Genomic DNA, 20,843 nt, shown 5'->3' with positions numbered 1-20,843 from the left:
GCTTAAATGAACCAATGTAATGCCACATTAAATTTGCAGCCGAAATGGAGAGCATGCAAGTAGCTTTTAATTATTTCATCTTATTCTCCATGGGCTCAGGTAGCACGGGCTTCGGCAAAAAGGAATAACCACAAGCTTAGGACAATGGAATTTAAAGAGGTAAAAGAAAAAAAGAAAAAGAAAAGACAAACACAAAAAGAAAACAAGGGTGGGGGGAGAGGTTTCAGTTTTCTTTATTTTTTTTCTTCTTCTTCCAGTCACAACTTCAACATTGCGCGCGGTCGAAACCACTGAGCGCCTTCCAGACGCGCTTATCAAGTACAGAACAAGCAAAACACCTGCACATCGCCAGATCTTCCAACAGTCCCACAAGAGGAGTTAAGATACAGGTGCTTCACCAATGCCATGAGACGGTATAAAAATGTACAAATAATATGGGTGCCAGCTGTGGGGGTGGGGTGGAGAGGGAGTCCACGCTGCCTTTGGTCTGCTTTACGCCCTCACCAAAGCCTGGAATTCTGGAAAGCCAAGAGGAGAGAGAGAGAAGTTCAAATGGATGGGAAGGGGGACAGAGGGCAGGACACCCCCCCCGCCCCCCCACGGTGCTTCCCAAAAAGCGCTGCAAAAAAAAAAAGGGAGCGCCAGCTAATCCCGCTCCCGCTGTCAACAGTCTTCGCAGCCAGCCCTCCTTCCTTAAAAGTCCTCGAACGGGGCTATTCTGGTCTCCATGTGGTATCCTAGGCGCCCCCCCCCCCGCCCCCCCCCTTACGAGTTACACGGAGCAGGGAGCAGAGTTGCTGCCGGGGCACATTCCAGCAGGAGGAGCCGCCGCCGCCGCCGCAGCGCCCCCCCCCCCCCTCCCCCTCCCCGAGTCCAAGCTAAGATTAGCACGTGTGGGCCCGCGGGCCGCCAGCCTCCCCCCCCCGAGCAGGCTTACCATCCACTCCGATCTTGCCGTCCCCGTCAGAGTCGCCGGCTGCCAGGAAAGCCTTGGTCTCTGCGTCGCTCAGAGCTCTGGCACCGGAGTTGAAGTTCTGCAGGAAAAGCCTGCGGGCAAAAAGGAAGGGAAACAGAGCTCACGTGGTTAAAGGGCTCTTTCAGCCACCACCCCAAAAAAAAGAGAAAAGGGGCTCAGACCCGGCTCTGCCCCCCCCCCCCCTCAACCTTCCATTGCACCCCTCCCCTCCCCCATCCCCAACTGGAGCCTTTTGGGCCAAGAAAGCGCAATTGCACCCCAAAGACCCCAGGAGGACTTCTTACTGGAGCTCGTCTTCCTCAATGTAGCCGCTCTTGTCCTGGTCCAGGATGGCAAAGACCTGCTTGACCTGATCTGGGGACTTGTTGGACAAGCCGACCTTGGCGAAGAAAGACTTGTAGTTGAAGGACTCAGCAGCTATAGGAGACAGACACAGCCACGTTAGCTCCGGGGCCCGCGGGCCACCCCCTTCCCTCTGCTCTGTGAGGTGGGCCCCCATCTCACCCCCCCCCCCTCCCCCTCCCCTCAAGTGATCCAGCCGTCGGGTACAGGACTCCGCCAGGCACAGCCACCGTGCAGGGCACGGACTGCAGAACCTAGGGCGATGCTTTTATAATTCTGCAGCTCAGTCCTCTGCCTCGCGGCCTTATTTAACTTTTAGGCCATGAAGTGTGTTTAGTGCAAAAAGTAAACTTTCCACAAAGAGAACACGTTTTCGTTCTGGGAGATTTCATGACTTCCCCTTACATTCATGTTTGTATAAGCAGCCCTTTTTGGGCTTTCCTCTAAGTTTAGAAAACAACTCTAGCAGAAATCTACAGGAAACGAAAGAAAACATGCCGGTAAGCGGAACATCGAGTGTGCGCGCTTGCATTTAACGCGCTGTCTGCACGCTCCTTACCTTTTACGCTGCTCAGGGCAGCTTCGATGTCCTTCGCTGAGAGCAAGTCAGTCATAGACATTGTTGAACTGGGGGAAAAAAAATGTTAACAGACTTATCTTTTGTTGTTGTTGTTATTAAACGTGTTTGTCTGGGGATTTATATGGGTTCGTGCCTGGTAAAGTCTTCTATTTGGTATTACAAACACTGGCACTGAACTACACATTTGGTAACAGATAGCCGAGCAGGTGAGAAAGTGGTGATCAGATCTACAGGCTATTCGCAGGAGTTAGCTCGCAATTCTCTACCCTTTGATTCCCGTGCCCTGCTATCCTTTGCCTTCTCTGTCCTGCACATCGACGTCGAATTCACTCACCATTCAGAGCCTTTAAAAATCAAGTGCGATGGCACAATTACATCATCCTTTCTGAAGTAGCTTGGTTTATTTTATCCTTGGATTCTGTGCTTCTCTCTGCTACTATTTACATTTATGTTTCTAGATCTGAAGTATCTTGCATTATTACTTTTTTTAATTTTTCAATTCATTTCTATTCGCAGTTTCCTCATCACTTCATTTCTGGCCTCAGTTCGGAAGTAGAAAGCTTCCCTAAAACACTAACATCTCTCCTTTCTGTTCTAAAGCTCATTCTCCCTTTCCTTTCTTTTTTCTCTGTTGCAGAGTAAAATGTAACGGAAGAGGTTATCTAAGGCACCTTTCTGAGCTGTATTCCTGATAGCCAGGGTTAGTTTTTTTTTTTTCTCTTCCTTGAGGCTTGCTGTTCTACAGCTGTGACCTCTTCCACTTACCGTTGAGGTCTTCTTGACTGGACAAGAAAGCAGTGGTCGGCAGAGGAGCCCTGGCTGTTGTGTGCCTTCCTCGGGGCAGCCCTCGCTTATATATACTATAAGTTGTATACCATATACAGATTTTAAGTTCCAGCGTCACGAACGGGGAATGGTGTCAAGTGAACTTGCCTAACTAATCATCTCGCACTATTTTTATCTCAAGAGAATACATCTGATATTTCAAAAGGAAACAAGATAAGTCGACAGATATGTGAAATAAAAAGCGAGGTTGGTATTACATTTCTTCCGATTTAAGCAGAAAATATATGACTTTAACCATCTGATGGGGGGAGGGAACGACACCCCAGACAGGGTGACGGGCTAAAAAAGGTAAATCCGATAAGATGCAATGGCTTCAGTGTTTTAACTGCTGCCACTCCTGCTGTTTTGTCTGGACGCTTCCTATGGGACAGGCTTCACTATGGGCCTTGGCATCTCAACCATAAATTATCTGCAAGCATCCGTCCATCAATAGGAAAAAAAACCTCCTGAATGGTTAACATTGTTTAGGAGGGCACTCGCATCCCAGCCCACCAATGAGTCGGGCAGTACTTTTGAATAATAGGCGCCTATCCCTGATTTGGAGGCCACTTGCCTCGGTTGTGTTATGCGGGGCAGGGAGAGGGCAGGTGGGGGTCTGGGTTCGTGGGCCTGTGGACAGATCAGTATCTCGGGGCATCTCAGGACCCACCTTTACACTTAAAACAAGCTTAGAAAATAAATAGCCATAAAGGGTGTCTGGCTCCTGCTTCCGGGGTTATTTTTTTTGCTCGGAGGGCACGGGGTGGTGGGGGGAGAGATGTGATTTTCTCTTTGAGAGGGATGGCAGCTGCTCGATGCTGATGTCACACGCCCTGGGAAATTTGTGGGGGGAAAAAAGGGGGTTGAAAAGGACTGCGTCCAGCTGTCCGATCACTCCATTTTGAGAAGCGTCCCTTCGTGTTTCGAGGCCAGGGGGGGGGGGGGGGCGGGGGTTAACTCTGCCTGCTCCGGTCCCCAGGCTGTTTGCCTTGGGTGAGTATCAGAGGGCTCCGGGCTGGCCGGGATTCAGTGCTCTCCTATTCTTCCAAAAGGTAAGGGGGCAGGGTAGGGCAGAGCTGGTGACCCGCGGCGTTACAAGCTCCCACTGCAAGCTTTCTTCCCTGAGCTGTGGCATAAACTGATCAGCTCAGCATTTCTTCTCCTCAACAGGAGGTCGCTCCTCCTCTCTGGGAAGCACAACTAATCAAATTCGGGAAAGTTACTTTAATGATTATTCTAATTCAAATAATCGTTTTCATTTTTCTTGCTCTGACCATCACAGCTGCTTACATTTCTCTACAAATCTCTTGCCAAACTTTCAAATGTTGTTAAAAGTGTGATTGGAAAAAAAAATGTTTAGTGACCCCCCCAAAAAAAAAAAAAGGAGGGGAAGTGGTTTAAGAAGAGCATTTTGTCTTTGCAGAAAGTGGCCTCTTCTGTGGCTGTTTTACAGCCAGCACACAAGGCTTGCTAGCCAGGCAGCAGGCCGGTCTCCGGAGCCCCGGGGAGCACGTGCGGCGCCCAGAAATGTCGCGCTATCATGTAACACTATTTACAGCAGACTCCCGCATCCCGTTTTACCAGCTCCACTTGAGAACCTGCAAAACACATCTGTCCGATGGCGGCTTTTTATTTTGCTGAATCAAATCCTGCTAATAGACTTCCAGCTGCTGCGCTTATCGGGGTGGCTATGGAGAATCGGGGGAAAAAAACAACAACTCTGGACGGGACACCTTCTTAGATAGTTTTAGTGATTATTTGGTAGCTGTGACGCTTCAGTCGACCGAAACCTCAGGTTTTACAACTGCAGGATCTCTCTCTCTTTTTTTTTTTTTTTTATGAATGACGGAAGAAGATTGTAAGTATTCTCTCTACATGTCCTTCTCACTAGGTTATGTCCCACATGTAACGTTAAGGTTCTTCTGTATGTGCTAGGCCCTAAGACGCCCAATAGCAAACGCTTTTGTTTCTATAAAATAATTTGAGGGACGTGTGTTTATCTCTTAGTGGTTGTTTAAGGGCAATAAGCTGTACATGTAGATGGTAAAAATCTTTCCATTGTTATGTCTAGTAAGAGGAAATGTGATTATCTGGACAGTGAGAATTTTAGACTTAGTGCTTTGTATCTGTTAAACTGTTGACAAAAGCAAGTGTGCCCTGAGAAATAGTTGTACCTTTAACTCCTTAAGAAATGTACTATGAAAGTAAATAGAAATTGTATTAAAATCAGAAGACATATCAAGAAAAACGCATTTTTTCCCCATGCTGTGTAGCGTGCTCTGCCTCCAGATGAAATGTTAGGGGAGTGTGTGTGTGTGTATACACACACTGTACCTTGGAATTTATTTTGAATAAACCAATTCATGTTGACAATGATTTGATGATGTTTTAAGTTCTAGTGGAGGGGTCTTTATAAGAAGGCATGCATGTGGGTACCCCCTCACCCCCAGGAACAGCTGTGGTTTCACCGTGCACCCGCACAGGGGCCCAACAACGTTCTAAAGCTCATTTTGGGGGCATAGCAATGTTTGGACCTGCAGGAAATGCAAAATTACAAAAGGCATTTTAATTGGATTTCTTCTTTAATGAAATTCCTAAGGGACAAGAGTGGGAGAAGACCCCAAGCAAACGAAATCAATCACGAACTATGTCAAATACACAGCACAAATATACAGAGATAAGAGTTTTCAACTTATCTGGGAACTCTTTATGGCAAATGCATTTACGTTATGGCAATTATTTCTACTTTTTTGTATTTATTTGTTTCATTAATAGAAAGGAAAACACTATTAAATTACCAAAGCAAACAGCAGGTGAATTAACTAGTTATGCATCATGTGAGAGGTTCCTAACCCTGAGATATTGGCTATGTTGTCTGTCTATGAAATCCATGTTTAATTAATGCACCAAGTAGATTTCTGCTCCATGAGGATGCAAGGAAACATTGCTGTTATAATTTAATGAATCCGTTAGGCTTCCTGGTTATCATTTTAGTGATTTTTATAATATGAGGGACTCTGCATAATTGTTAGACAATGGATTATTTGCATAATAAAGTTTTCATGTGGGTCCAATAAAAATATTACAACTGGAACATTCTTCTCCAGTTTTCTTTCAGGATCCAGTCAGAATCTCTCTCGGCAGTGGTAGTGTGCCAGCTCTGAGAGGGGGTGGAGGACTGCCCAGAGTTCCTGGTTTCTTATGCACATGATGTTAGGACTTTGTTAGCTCACTGTGAATTAGGAAGATCTCTGCCAACGCTGCCTGATATTTGTGGGCCTCCTTTCATGCATGGGGGGGGGTCTAGAATCATCCGTTACCTAGGGTTTCTTCTGAAAAACTGGAAATGATCCCATTTTCTAACCCTTAGGAGCCTGGATATTTGTACGTATTTAGAATGACAAGAAAGGTAGATCCTATGAATCAGCTTTACATTGCCTTGCTTTGTGGCTGTACCCTGCTTAATTAATGCATGTAGTTTTAAAGCTAGTCAGTTTAAGGCTGCTTTATAGTTTGAATTAATATGTATTCCTTCTCAGTGTTAGGAAGTATCATATTCTAAGTATTCTGGCACAATGGATAAAAGAAACAAGTAGCAACCACTGGTTACAACGTTACCTTCTCTTGCAAACACTTGGCTACTCTTTGTTTATATAATGCTAATAAAGTGTTAACAGAGCTATGCATGGACTTTACCCCAAATTTCTATAACATAGCTATAGCTATGCCTTCAGGTATAAGAAAACTGTACTTTTAGTGCACCAGTTTTTCTCTTTTGCCTTTGTAAAACAGGGTTAAAATGAGATTTAGAGTCTGGATAATAAGTGAAGATAGATGTGAAGTGCCTTTCACTCAGCAGATAGTCAAGACTAATAGTTCTTTCTCAGAAGGATCTTGGTCTCGGATATCCATGTTGATTAGATCAGGATTCAGACACAGTGGTAAAGCCTCACGGGACTGCATGGGGCTTTACTCACCTCCACTTTGCCTAGTTCTGTTGCGTTCTGGTAGCATCTTAGTCTCAACAACATTAAATTCAACATCATCCTCCTTAAAAACATGGAATATTTAAAACTTATTGTAGTCACCTGTAAGCACCCTTCAGATCATCCGCTACTTTCATTTTAAAGGTAGCGGGCGGGTGCTCCATGATATCAGAACATTGGAAGGGATGGCATAACTGATCCCTGGTAGAAAAGTATAAGAAGTTCTTGAAATTTTAATTCCTTATCAAATCAATGCCCCAAATGTATGAAAACATATATTTGCAAGGAACAAAAAAATCAATTACCTATAGCTTCACTTAACTGTCTTGAATACAAGAGCAAAGGTGTTGGGGACCAAGCACTTCCTGCTTCCAGAAGTGATTTCACATCTCATTTGAAAGAGAGTAAAATCAGGGCTGACACTGGAACATATTGGGGTCTTGTTGCAAGCACATCAAATTAAGTTCCAACCAAAATATTTGTATGTGCCTGGTAAGCAGCATTGTAAGACCATTGCACACATGACACTACTACTCAGAGTTCGAGGAAATAACAGTTAGGATCCAATTCCTTAAATTCAGTGTAAATGCTTAAACCAGCACCGGAGCTGTAGAATTATAAAAAAGATAACATATAAAATGGAAAAACTCAATTAATCCATGGGTAAAAATTAAGAATTGTGTGGCTCATCCTATATTTATAATATTGTATCTTCCCTTTTGAGTGTGAGTAGGAATTTTGTAAATGATATTGAGCTGCATTGTGTCAAGAAATCATTTGCAACTTGTCACTTGGTCAAAAACTGATGATCCCTTGAGGCAAGCACCACATTGGTGCTGAAACACAACTGCACTGGGATAGTACGACAAGTGACATCATATGAAATCAGTGTTCCCCAACCCTCTTCTGGAGGCACATCTAACTAGTCTGGTTTTAAGGATTGCCACAATAAATATGCATGAGAAAGATTTGCATACAATGGTCTCCAAGGTATGCAAATCTTATCTCGTGCATATTCATTATGGATATCCTAAAAACCCAACTAGATAGCGCCTTGAGGCACACAGTCCAATAGTAGAATAGCAATGGAGAAAGAATCATCACAGCAAATAGTAAAAATATGATGGGAGAGGTCAGAGGAAAACAAAGATAGTGCAGTCCTGAAATCCAACTGAGTATTTTGTGTCAAGGAGAAGACCATGACAAGCAGTGTCAAAAGCAGCGGATAGGTCTAGAAGAATGAGGACAGTATTTATTTATGTAAAATCATTTATGAATCGCTTAACTGATATAATCTCCCTAAGTGATGTACAATACAAACATAATACTGCCTACCTTCCCCCACCCCCCCACATTTCATAACATTCATCATCCAGATCGCAACTGTACTAGTATCAACATTCCACAATCCTTGACATCAGCCAGGACTTTAATTATTTACAGAATTTCAATGTCTGTCTCCTCCGTTAATTTCAAAGGCAAATCATTCCATAAAGGTGGCAATGCAGAGAAAAAGGACTTATTCTGGAGACGTAGCTGTCTTAAAGCTTTGGCTGTCTAAAAGCCTTTGACCGTAGTCACCAAAAGGTCAGTGGAGACTTTTGCCAAGAGCAGTTTCTGTGGAATGTAGAGGGCAAAAGCCAAACTAGAGCAGATCTAGAATGGCTTGAGAAGAAAAAAAAAAGTCAGGAGAATGGAGATGAATGGTATGTTCAAGCAGTTTGAATGCAAAACGGAAAAGGGAGTTAGGATGACAGCAGGGCAGGAAGGGTCCAGTGAATGTCTTTTGAGGATAAGTGTGATCACATTTGTCCAGTCTCGCACAATGTTCCCTTCATCCATTGAATCACGCTCAATGTTTCAGCACCTGCCCAGTTTTGCACCATATCTCCTCCACCCGTTCAGTCATGCACCATGTTCCATACCCACCCAATCATGCAAAGGGCCTGATAGACTAAAAGTTGTTTTTTTTTTCTTCCTATTTAGGAAGACCTTTCTCCCATCCTGTGCTCTGTGGTGTTTTTTGTGTTTACCCAATCACCCACAATGTTTCCTCTACCTATTAAATCACACACGATTGTCCCCGAGTTGCCATGTGACACAGCTCCTAGAGGAAGCCTTTTGGTGATCCTTGCATTCTAAAGTTATATCTCAGTACACTGTGTATTTGTGATCTGCTCTACAGTCACTTAAGTGCATGAGACAAGGGGAGAAAAGGTGTCAAAAGCCAGTATATGGAGTCCTCCCCTCCTTTTGCGACACTGTTCAGTTATTTAAGTAGTGAGCTCTAATGGATAGGACATTTAATGACAGTAAATGTGATGACCCACTGTGTTATAATACTGCTTAAGGCTGAAGAATTCTAACCCAGATGCCATATCACTAACCCTCTGATTAGTTGAGACATTTCTTGTATCTTGGCTCTGATACTTGTCCCTCTCCTGTGCTATCCACCCCTTATCACTTTCTTCACTGTACAGTTTTGTTTGTATGTTTCACATAAAATCAATAACATCTGAAGCATAAGAATGCAAATGCGCTAAAAGACTAATTTTTTTTTACTAATTGTAGAATTTTCTTATTAGCACTGGAGGAGGAGAAAACTTTTATTTATTGCCTCTTATCCCTGTACACAGCATCCACTATCAGCCATGGCTAAACAAGGAGGGAGACAGTATGTTAGATCTTGTCTTGTGAACCAGCTAAATGATATGATACCTGCACAGTAAGATGAAGCAGTGCTAATAAAACCTCATTAACCGTGCGCACAGATATATGTGCAGAATATCAGGTCCTCACTGTGAAAAGAATAGCAGTGTTCCTGGACTGCTGTTTAACAAAGAATGGAAATCTTTCTATTCTCCCATAACTTTGGCAACCGTGAATGCCCCCCTTTCACCCCTCCTATCACCATCCGCAGAACACCACACCAGGCTTTGTTTGCCGGTATGACAGGATCGCTGCTTTAGTACATATCTACACATGTGACATGATGGGCGCGAGCCAGTTCCTATTTCTCCACTGTGGAGCCCTCTTCATCTCTCCGCTGCCCTACAGTTTGCCATCCAGGACAGCCAGACCTTTATTGTATGCAAATCTATCTTACGAATATTTGTTATGGATATCCTGAAAACCTGACTGGTTAAGTGTATCTCAAGGACCGGGTCTCTTGTAGGGCTTGGACTTAGGGGAAAGGAGGTCTGAGGGGCAAATTGACTCCTTCCAGGGTATAGTGGAAATGAACTCCAGTGTCATAAGGCATTCCAGTCTCCATTCTGAGGAGATTGATCTAAAACCACTCAAGACAAACTACATATTCCTCAGGCCTCTTGTCTTTGCTTATTTTTTTTAATGTAATATTTTTTTGGGGGAAGGGATTCTTATAACCTTTTTTTTTTCTGTTTTGTGCATCTTTGTCTTTCTCTCCACATTTGGGTTTTAAAGTCACCTTCTGTCTTCCTGTTATGTAACATTTTATATTCCATATCTTTTTGCATAATTTCTCCACTAAAATGTATAGTAATAATAGCACTACTACTATACAATGAAAATAGACTTTGGGGAAACAATATACTAATGCCAATATATCTTGCCTTCATGAGATTGTCTCATACCCTTTAAGCCCTTATAGAACTAAATGGTGAAATGTTCCATATCAATGTGTAACCAAACTGTAAGACAAAGCAGGTGTATCACTAGAGTAGACAATGACAGGTTCCATACAAATATTACATGAGTGAAAAATTAAACTGTGATATAAAACATTAGCTGTCTGAATCATGGGTAAAAATCATTGTCAGATGTAGCTAACATCAGCATTAATATTCTCTGGAATTCTTTTTCTCTAGGAATTTTTTAACCTGCTTGATTCTGCCAGATTTGAGGCAAGCCATGATGAGAAGAAGGTGGCAGGAGCTGTACTGTCTCATTGCACACACGAGAAGATACATTGCACTGGGCTTGAACTGGAAGAAAGCTTGCCTTTTATAATAAATGAGCTAAAGATGTCATTCTGTCTGACTCTGAAATCAAGACAAGTCAAACAATACTGAACGGTGTGAGTAATGGAGCTGATTAGCCTTCTAATTTGGCTGCTGTTGAAATTCTCAGATGGCATGAGCACTGGGATGTGTCATGTCTGGGACCTGAAAAAACCCAGGAGGCTCAGTGGGGGGGTGGGTAGGTATCTAGGGATGAAGCTGCAAAGTTTTAGAAGATACCCTAGTAAGTTTCTGAGAAATCAGAAGCAATTCTCAAACAGGCTTATGTAGTAGTGTGTGTGTGCATTATTTTGCTGCTGGGACTTATATACAAATATGCCAGGAAGAAAAACTATATGGGTAGTCTTTCTACTGAATTTCTTGCAAAAGTTTTAACTACACTTCATTGAGATGTAATTATTATTATTTTTTTTTTTGCAGAATGGAATTCTGCCTTTTTCACACATACTTTAACTATGCATTCATATAGCTAATGAGCTGCTTTGCATAAGTTTGCATCTCAGTCACTCATTAACTTTGAATTTACATAAAATTTTCAACTGTTAAAACTATGTGCAAAGAAATAGCTAGTTGTGAAGTACATACTAAAAAAAGCAAATAGCCAACCCTGGACCATTTAACACATTGGGCAGGTGTTACTTTCTGAGAGTAAAATGTGCTTTCAGTATCCTGGCGACTAACTAATAGGCTCATCAACATGCATTTGCATGTGATGACCGCTATTAGTTTTCACGAGTTTGGCTGCGTGTTTTCAAGGCGCTATTACCCCTTACAATATAAGGGGTAATAGATGTGTGTCGAAAACACGCGGCCAAAAGGATGCTAAATGGTGCGCTCGGCCGAGCGCACCGTACTGAATCAGCCTGTTTGGTTTGTATGTGAGAGGAATATGGGATTTAAATGAGACCATTCTGGAGGCCAAACATGAAAGCATGCTAGTAAGTGAAATGGAAGAAAATGAGAAGAAATATAAAGTAGATTAGGATTCCCCTGCATTTATCCTAGCCGAAGTTATTAGAATCAGGCCCGTGACTGGGATGGGCTTACAAAACTGTGCCAATTAGGGGCCGAGTCACTAGAGCCTGTTATCAGTCGAGGAACTGCTGTACTATTCTTCCCCTCCAGAATAGAAACAAATCAAACCTAAATAGCAAGATAATCACTAACGATTTGGCGAGGATGATAAGCAGGAGGCTAATGAGTTCCTGAGGGTAGATACTACACTCACAAAATACTGTTCTAGCTGCTAGAAACAGTGGATAAAGGGGTGCTAAGACATCCAGTCAGAAACAGAGGCTCTGTATATAAACCGTATAAGTGTAAGAGTTTTTTTACTTTTGACAATCCAGCCTGGACTTTTTTATTTTTATAATCACCATCAGCTTTTTAACTGGGGAGAAACGCAGAGAACGGGTCACCTGCTCCGAGGAAGGGAGCACGTGCTGCACCGCAAACAGCCCCGCCCCTCCCGCTGGCGCCTGCGCTCTCGGCAGGAAGGGGCGGAGCCGGCCTGCGCGGGGGGCGCCGGTGGCCCTGGCTGTCGTCTAACTGAGGCTTTTTCTGACCCGTTCCTCAGAAATTCGGCAGGTTTCACGCTGCCGCCTAATTAGGGGCCGTTCCGAGCTGACTAATGAATTTGACAATTCAGCTCGTGCTCTACCGTTTCAGCTACTAAGGAAATTCCAGTGGGGATCGGCTGGATCAGATATCCTGCATCTCAGCTGAGCCCCAGCCCCTCTGCCTGCTTTAGCACCAGGCTTAGGGGGGGGGGGGGGGGCTCTCGCTGGAAAAGGAATTCATGCTTCACGCTTAAAAGCGAAAATAAAAAAGAAATCTTGCGTGTCTGAGAGAGAGCTTCAACGATTCACCTCTCCTTTTCTCTCTGTATATTTTTAATAGCAGTGAATGAGCTGAAGAGTAGTGAATGTTTTGAAATATTTTTTTTAATAGCAGTGAAAGCTTCCTGTCATCCAGTGAAGTCTCATGACTAGGCTGACATTTCGCCTTCCCGTCACATACTACAATGAAGCCTTCTAGAGTCTCTCAGCCAGTCGACAGATTCTCCTGATCTTATGAATTTGCTTTTCATCCCTTTTAAGATATGTAAAATACTTGCTAGAAGGTTCCTTCATTATTTTTTGATATATACATATCTATCTATTTATCTATCTATATATAGATATAGATATAGATATATATACACACACACAAAAATCAAAGTTTAATGTGTAAAATACATCCAATTATGTGTTTTTACAGGATTATTCTGGAAGGGGTGGTAGAGGGGTGATCACGATTGTTTAATTATCAAAAACTCGGGGGGGGGGGGGGGGAAGCGGCTAAGGTCGTACAAGTCTATTGTGGGGGGGGGGGGGGCGCCTGCCCTGCTTTGCCCTCTCCCCTGCAGGCTGCCTTGCTGCATTCACTGTAGTCTGATGATACCCTGGATGGAGCAAATCCTCTGAAGTCTGGGGAAGGAGGGAATGGCAGCCATTGGAGGAAAGGGTTCGGAGAGCCGTGGCAAAATTTGCAGTCTGTGGGGAGGAAGGAAAGAAAGGAACTTTGCCACCTTCCCAAATTTTTTTGTGGACATGTGTGTAAATCCAGGCCTGAGCATATCAGGGGCAATTCCATGATCTGGAGTTTTCAAAGGTTTCAGGAATACATAATTATCTGTGCCCAATGAATTAAAAGCTGATGACAGTAGAATGTGATTGCAACATCCTTCACAGTTTTCTCTAATGCTTTGAGTGCTTTTTATTGTTTTGGACATGGCAGATTTCCTCTGCTTCCTTAGTTTTCCAGTGTAGTCAGAACTCAGTCTGGGATCCAGCACCAGAAGCCTTCATTTACAACTATTTGATTTCTCCTTCCACCCCCCCCCCCCTCCAAGCTCACCTAGCCCAGTCCTCGACTGGGGGGCCACACACCAAGGCTCCTTGTGGAATCCTGCAGTCATGCAACTAAATCAGGCCACTAGATGTCACTGTTGTAGTTAGTAGAAAGGCTAGAGACAGCTGGAAAATATAAAAAATGTTGCTTGTTAGTGAGTTTGTTCAGATGTTAGTGCGTCATGCAAGACATCAGCTTCTCTGCAGAATGTAAACAGGTGCAGAAGCAGAGTCCTGAACTTGAGCAATTCTCAGACATCTTCAAGTTCATTGCTGCATGTCACGTGCCAAGTGGAAAAAGAGCTAAGGAACAGGTGCAGGATCTGTTGCTGCACAGACCCTGGAGAGTTGCCTATAAGGTGGCTGTCGATAGCATATCATCTGTTGTGTTCAAGCACAAATTGTTGTGATATAATTTTATTGTGTCGGACAGTGAGCAGAATATACATTTTTTCGTCTTTGCAGTTTCTTTCTGCTCTTCTTGGTTTCCAGCTCCATCTGAGCTGGCCTCTGCTGTACAATGGCACCATGAGCCTCCATTTGCAAATATTTGAGGTCTTTCCCCCTCTTTTATATCCTTATCCTATCTCAGCCAGGGGCAAGAAGCTGCAACTCACTCTAGGAACCAGCGAATACAGTTTCTAGGTCTGGCTTCTGGCTGTCACGATTGAGTGATGTTTCAGACTTCCTCCACACAAGGGCTGTAGTGTGTGTGTGCTGTCTTTCTGGCATCCCTGGCCCCAGCTGGCTTGAGGAGCAGGTTCCTGACTGGAAATGGAGCCCATGTCCTCTGCATGACAGACGCCTGGCTGCATCCTAAATGAAGATTCTTGACTTAACAATGAATCGTATGTTTTTAACTCTTCCTTAACAATGAAATCTGCTTCAAATCTCATGACACCTCTGCATTCCAGTTATCAATCCCCTCTCTTCTCTGGAATCATCTAATATCACAAATAAAGGTTAGCTGTTCTATTCATTCGAGATAGAACAAATCTATATGATCTTTCTAAACCTTATGCCAAGTACCCCTGGTCTGCTACAAAATCCAGCCCTTGCCCAGGGCTAGCATGACCCACTGTGCACTTGCCAGGGAAGTAGCTGCAGATGGAGGAGGGGGTTGCAACATGACACAGCTGAGCTTGCCCATAGAATCTAAGCAGTGCAGAACTTGACTTATCTTCTTCAATCCCCACTGCGCGACTCCTCAGTTGTCAAGAGTGGCTCTTAATAGAGAGTTCACTTCCTGTGCTTTGCGGGACCAGTCCCATGGTATGGGATTCATGTGGTTTGTAGCAAAAGACTGGACCTCCACAGCACAGGAAGTTAAGTGCTGTTCCTTCTGTTGAGTGGGAGAGATCGGGAGGAGGCTAAGTTACACTGGGAATCGCAGAGCAGAGAAAATCAGGGGGAACTGGGGAGAGGAGGTGTGAGAGATTTGGGGAAGGTGGAGGAATGGGAGAAGAGCTTTCAGGGGAAGCAGATGAAAGCAGGGACACCCTTCTAGGGATGGCATGGGGACACGGGGAGACCCTTCCAGGGGTGGGAGATAGAAGGGAGGAGAACTTTCCAAGGTTGGGAGGGGGAATGTGGGAAGAGCTTTCTGGGGGTCAAGGGGAGGGAATGTGGGGAGAGATTCTAGGGTTTGAGGAGAGCAGAGATTGAACCTGGATGTGGGGTAGAGAGAAAGAGAGGACACAGGGTTTAAGGAGCGTAAAAAAGGAACCAGCATGGAGGGAAGGAGAGAAAGAGAGGACCAAGGCCAGAGGGAGAAGACTGGGGATGGAGGCCAGGGAAAACAGGGAACTGAAGGAGAAAGTACCCTGGCTAGGGGAAAATGTGAGGGAGTGAGGAATGAGAATGGAGGAATAGAGAAAAGAGACTGATTATTGGGTGGAGGGAGAAGGAAAAAGGACCATGGGGGGGGGGGGGGCAGGGGTGGAGAAGGAGAAAGGACTTGGGACAGGGCTAAGAGAGAAGACTGTGGATTTGATGGAAGGGAGAGAGTATCCAGGAAGATAATGTGGAGAAAGGAATAGAAGAGAGACATATACAAGAAAGGAAGAATAGGGAAAGGCAAGCAGTAGGAAGAATCTAAAGAGGACACAAGGAAGAAGAGAAATATTAAAAGATCCCCTTTGAATGAAAAACACAAAGAGAGAGAATTTAAACAGAAAAAAATACAACAGTGTGAAACAACAAAAAACCCCCCAGAAAGAATAGAGCATTAAAAGAGATACGGTGAGCAGAAAATTTCAGCTGGAGACAGCAAAGATTGGAAACTAGTTCATTATCTGATAGAGAATATTAATAATATTAGTTTAAAATATCCTGGAACCAGCTCAGACTTGGATGTTTCTCACACAGAATCTAAATGTTAGCTGGATGTAGTTGCCTGATTTGATATTTTTTTCTGCTGCATAATAATTCTCTTATATACAGGACATACCCACTGGCTCTGAGGTTTTATATTCCAGGTTTGAAATATTTTGAGGTGGCAACATTTAAATAGTGTGCTTTTAGGTATATTTTGAAAATAGTCCAGACAACAACCCCCTAATCCCAAAAAGAACTGGCAACCTTATTCTAATCCTAGCACAATTATAAACAGTGTTCAGAACCCAACAATTATTGTTGGGGAAAAAAGAGAAGCCTATGAAGGGTTTCATTAGAGTGTGTGTGTGTGGGGGGGGGGGGGGGGGATGCCACTGTACACACACATACAGATTCTAATGCCCTTGCCTCAGAAGTCCCTATTCCCTGAAGAATCCTGGAAAACTATGGGGGCCTCATTGAAACGGAAGTGATGGTAACCCGCACACCTCTCATCCTCTCCATCCCACACTGATCCAGACTTGGTGTTAGGAGTAGGACAGATAGAGACCAGTACCTCAGACCAAGGCCACCTCCTTTGCTGTGGTTAAAACTGCAATTTTACAGCCCGGATAACAGAGAAGGAGGATGTGACTGCCGCTGTCCTCCTTCTAACTGCAAGCCCATCTTGGCGTAAAATGGAAAAAGAGCGGATTGGCTTCTATGAGAGGGGTTTAATGTGAGTGTGAGTGAGTGACTGAGGGGATCAGAAGGGGTATGAGTGAGTGAAAGGATCAGTATCAGGAGGAGGAGGCTATTAAAATGGATCCTTCTTCCCTCCCTTTTCTGATCATGGGTCTCCCTTTCCCCAAGCCTCTTTCTCCATTCCCTTTCCTGATCCCCCTTCTCTATCCTCCCTTCATCCCTCTTTCTTCTCCTCATGACCCTCCCTCCCTCTTTTCTCCAGTTCCTTCTCATCTTCCCTCCACCATGATCCCCCTCTCTTCCTTCCAGTCACAGTTCCCCCTCTATCTCATCCTTTCACCCCTTCTCCTGAGATCTCTCCATCTCCCTCCTTCCAGATCCCTTCTCCCTCTCACTCATTCTCCACCCCCTGATCCTCTTTCCTACCTTTATTTTCTATCCCTTTACTCCCTCCACTGCCAAAAAAAAAGAACAAATCAAATTATTCAAACACATAATAAATGTCAGAAACCAACTTTCTTTTTCTAAAGTAAAATAAAAAGTTACATCATTTAATGTGCAAATTATGCACATTTATGCAAACATGCCACATAAATACCACAGAATTTCAGAATCTTTGCCACAGTATTTTCTACTGTAAATTCTCAATGACATCACAATGTGCTGTAAGAATCTACCTCAGCTGTCATAGGAAAAGGCACTTATGCTTATGTATACCTACTTTCCTTCTAGGTATTCAAGTTTCCATATGTTTTTGACTATTAAGCAATGGCAGGGCAGCTTTCCAGATTTTCAATGACATCACAATGTGCTCTGCAAGAATCTACCTCAGCTGTCATGAAAAGAGCATTGCTCTTATACCCATGCAAGGGATATCTTCACTTTTTAATATCATGGCTAATGCTAAACCTGAATTTCATCATTTGATATGGGTCTATTACAATGTCAATCCAATATAAATATTGAACTGATTAAAAGAAAACTGTCAAAGGACGAAGACACAACTGATTTGTGCAACGTGCCTTGGCATTGGCATTCTGAGATTCTGTCTTGGCACGCACTGTCCGAAGAGAATACAAGCCATGCTTTCCAAAGGATTATGCAGCTCCACCTTGTGGTAGTTTCTGTAGTGGAAATGTCTTTCCCAGTAGTAAAGATTGAACATATTTCCAAGGATTCCACTTTACAACAATAGCTTTCTACTGATTCATCCTCACCGGGACATAATTCCTGTTGTAAGGACGCTATAATGTTTTCTAGATCAGTTTTATCTCTTTCCTATGGTGGTCCTGGGAGAGGAAATACTTCATTGCTCTTGGCTAGCACAATATTAACAGGACACTCTTATAAAATAGAACCATGGACAGAGCCTGTTACCCGCCTGTTATCCACCTGCCTGAAAGATTCCTCATGGACATTAATGTTCCATTAGATAACTCAATGTATAAGAAGACAGTGCTCACTGGATCTGTTTAGCAAAGACTTATTTTACTAAATACAGTTGAATTAACATGCTTACAAAAGAACATGCATAAGCCTATTTCTTATGGAAAACCTATCTGTCCCCATGTAACTGTGTAGATGCTGAGCTTTTTTTTTTTAGGAGGTAAAACAAAAAAAGGTTTATAATTAAAATAAAGCACACATGTAATCAACATCTGCCTGCTTGTATTTTCTCCCCACTGCAGTCTCAGTCACATTCAAAGACCAGAAATTAAGGAATCACAAACATATATTGAAACTGTATACAACTTTGCTAGTCTTCTAATTGCATGAGATACAACCATACACAAATTCTATATAGTGGTAGGATGACTTGTTCTAAAGAACTTGAAATTCTTAGGTGTAAGCAAATTCTGACTGATAACATTGGGGTCAATACAAAAACTGTGTGCTAAAACTCAGTGCACAGCTTCTTAATGCATAGGTTACATTTCTTTTTAAACTTCTGATTCAGTAAGCTAATAGTATGCTAATGCATTGGGAGTTAAAAATATGCGCTGACTGGAAAAGATACACACAAATCCAAATTAAAATGTGTGCGTACAGCACAGGCTGAATGCACATTTTAAATTTGAGGAAACGGGGGAGTCTCTCATAAGTGATTTTTGCACACAAAACATCTTTTTTGCACATAAAAGACCTTTATGCATACAAATCATGTTTTGTGCACATCAAATATGATTTGTTGTGCACAAAATGCTTTTCATATAGAAAACATTTTTTTTTTGTGTGCACAAAGCATATAAGAACAAGAATATAAGAAATTGCCATACTGGGTCATAACAAGGGTCCATTAAGCCCAGCATCCTGTTTCCAACAGTGGCCAATCCAGGGTACAACAAATACCTGGCAAGCACCTAAACACTAAGTAAGTCCCATGCTACTGATGCTAGTATTAGCAGTGGCTATTCCCTAAGTCAACTTGATTAATACCTGTTAATGAACTTCTCCTCCATAAACTTATTCAAACTGTTTTTAGACCCAATTACAGGTCCTGGTGTCAGATTTTCAGCTTCTGCCCATAGAGTGACATGCACTGGAAACTTAACTCCATCTCTGACTAGGACTAAAATTTCCAGTGCTAAGGAAACCCGCGTTAAACCAGGACATGTCTCTGCATTGGGGAGTAATAGTTCATGCTTCAATTTACATGGAATTTCCATGTGAAGGTGCTAAGCAGAATGCACAGTTTTACATGCACATATTTGTGCACACAAATTCCTTGCTGCATTTTCACACAGAACAATATGCAAACAACTGAAAGAAAAACTGTGTGCTCTACTGAGTGCACCTTATTTCATTGGCCCCATTGCAAGACATTAATCAGTGAAGGGGATTTGAATTTACACACCTGTCTTATGCATTTGTGTAACCATTGTTAGAATGCATATATTGCCAAACTACAATAAAAAGAAAAGTATATAAAACATAAGGACAGATTGAGAAAGTCTTTGTTTCCATACAGACTGAAGAACTTAAAATATGGGTCAATATATAATGTCAGCATCTAAAAGAAAAAAAGTTACAGTATATACTATAATGGACTTTTTTTTTTTTTTTTTTTTTTACCAACTCGTGGCTATTTTTATGCTGAAAATCCTCTTAAATCTAGCTGGTTATAACGCCCTTGCTATCAGTAACCAAATATAACCACAACACATATGTAACTACAATATTTAATATCACAGAGCAGAACTGTTACCAAATTCCAGTAACTTTATTATAAAATGCACTGCAGTGTATATACTTTGTATCCCCTAGACCTAGACCTAGAAACCAAGGAACAGTGACAAATATAACAAACACAATTAGTAGGATTCATTGGCCAGAATGAGTCCCTCTGCAATCCTGAGTATGGTGGGAGGACGATTGAGTAATACTTACATGATTCCTGCTCCATGTGTACCTCTGATGCTGGATTCTCCTTCTCTATCCCAGGTTACAGAGCAAACAGCTCAAATCCACCTTCAGTCCATGTCAAGCATTCTCCTTAGGTCCTGTCAGAAAAAAAAAGCCTGCTACGAGGTAAGGGGGTATGCTACAGTTTATCGCAAGGCTTCCAAAGCCTTTAACCAGTATGACCTCATTTTAGTATTTGAAAATTCACAGGATCCCAGAGGATGACCAAAACAAATTAACGGGGGTGCAGTCCCAACAGTCACTTAGGCTAATCTCTTTCAACCACTAACCTCTCCAATCAATCCTTTCTCTCTATTTCCACCCTCCAGAGGACCTTCTCTCCCATCTTCTGCTCCTCCAGCTGATCACCTCTTACATCCTCACATTCCTCTCCACCTTCCAGCTCATCCCCTCGATCCTCTCTCAACCCCTTATCCCTTTTCACATCCTCTCAGCTAATCCTAGCTCATCTCCAAGCCAATTTTATAACCCCAAATTTGATGCTCAGTCATTCCCTCCCTTTCACCCCATTCCCATCCTTCTTTCACCTCCAGCCTTGCTTCCTTTCTTCTAACACTTTTCTCACTTCTTCCCGAGTGATCCCCTGTCACATTCTTCAGCCAATTCCTCTCCAGCTAATCCAAACCCTTAACCCCCTCCTGCATTTGATCCCTTCCTTCAGAACAGCTCCTTCTCTAAACATCTCCCAATCAGGGTAAGCTAGCAACATTTTTCCTTTGGTCCTGGGCCAAAGATGGATGAAAATTGGTGGGAAAGGAAGAGAGGGACAATGTTTTCCTTTTGGGGTAGGTTCAGTGGTGG

At 43.0% G+C, this 20,843-nt stretch overlaps 1 protein-coding gene and 1 long non-coding RNA gene across 4 annotated transcripts; one reads left to right on the top strand and one right to left on the bottom strand.

Annotated features, from left to right (window-relative positions):
• Positions 1 to 217: 217 nt before the first annotated feature.
• Positions 218 to 2,801, bottom strand: LOC115076147 (parvalbumin beta-like). Its single transcript, XM_029577281.1, has 5 exons — positions 2,664 to 2,801; positions 1,878 to 1,945; positions 1,261 to 1,393; positions 938 to 1,047; positions 218 to 518 (listed from the first exon to the last, which is right to left on the bottom strand). Exons 2-5 carry the CDS (start codon positions 1,936 to 1,938, stop codon positions 493 to 495), a joined length of 330 nt encoding a protein of 109 aa, XP_029433141.1. The 5' UTR covers positions 1,939 to 1,945; positions 2,664 to 2,801; the 3' UTR covers positions 218 to 492.
• A 5-nt stretch (positions 2,802 to 2,806) lies between these two features.
• LOC115076148 lies at positions 2,807 to 17,907 on the top strand. Of its 3 annotated transcripts, XR_003852693.1 has the most exons (4): positions 3,685 to 3,775; positions 8,188 to 8,296; positions 10,558 to 10,764; positions 17,352 to 17,907. It is a non-coding gene; the product is annotated as an uncharacterized LOC115076148 (long non-coding RNA). The 3 variants fall into 3 exon arrangements; XR_003852692.1 differs by lacking the exons at positions 3,685 to 3,775; positions 8,188 to 8,296 and adding an exon at positions 2,807 to 2,930; XR_003852691.1 differs by lacking the exons at positions 3,685 to 3,775; positions 8,188 to 8,296 and adding an exon at positions 4,267 to 4,581.
• The last annotated feature ends 2,936 nt before the right edge of the window (positions 17,908 to 20,843 follow it).

The sequence above is a fragment of the Rhinatrema bivittatum genome, chromosome 14 (assembly GCF_901001135.1).
Source record: "Rhinatrema bivittatum chromosome 14, aRhiBiv1.1, whole genome shotgun sequence".
NCBI classification, from domain to species: domain Eukaryota; kingdom Metazoa; phylum Chordata; class Amphibia; order Gymnophiona; family Rhinatrematidae; genus Rhinatrema; species Rhinatrema bivittatum.
Note: the sequence above shows the minus strand (reverse complement) of the source record. Positions and strands in the feature narration are given on the sequence as shown.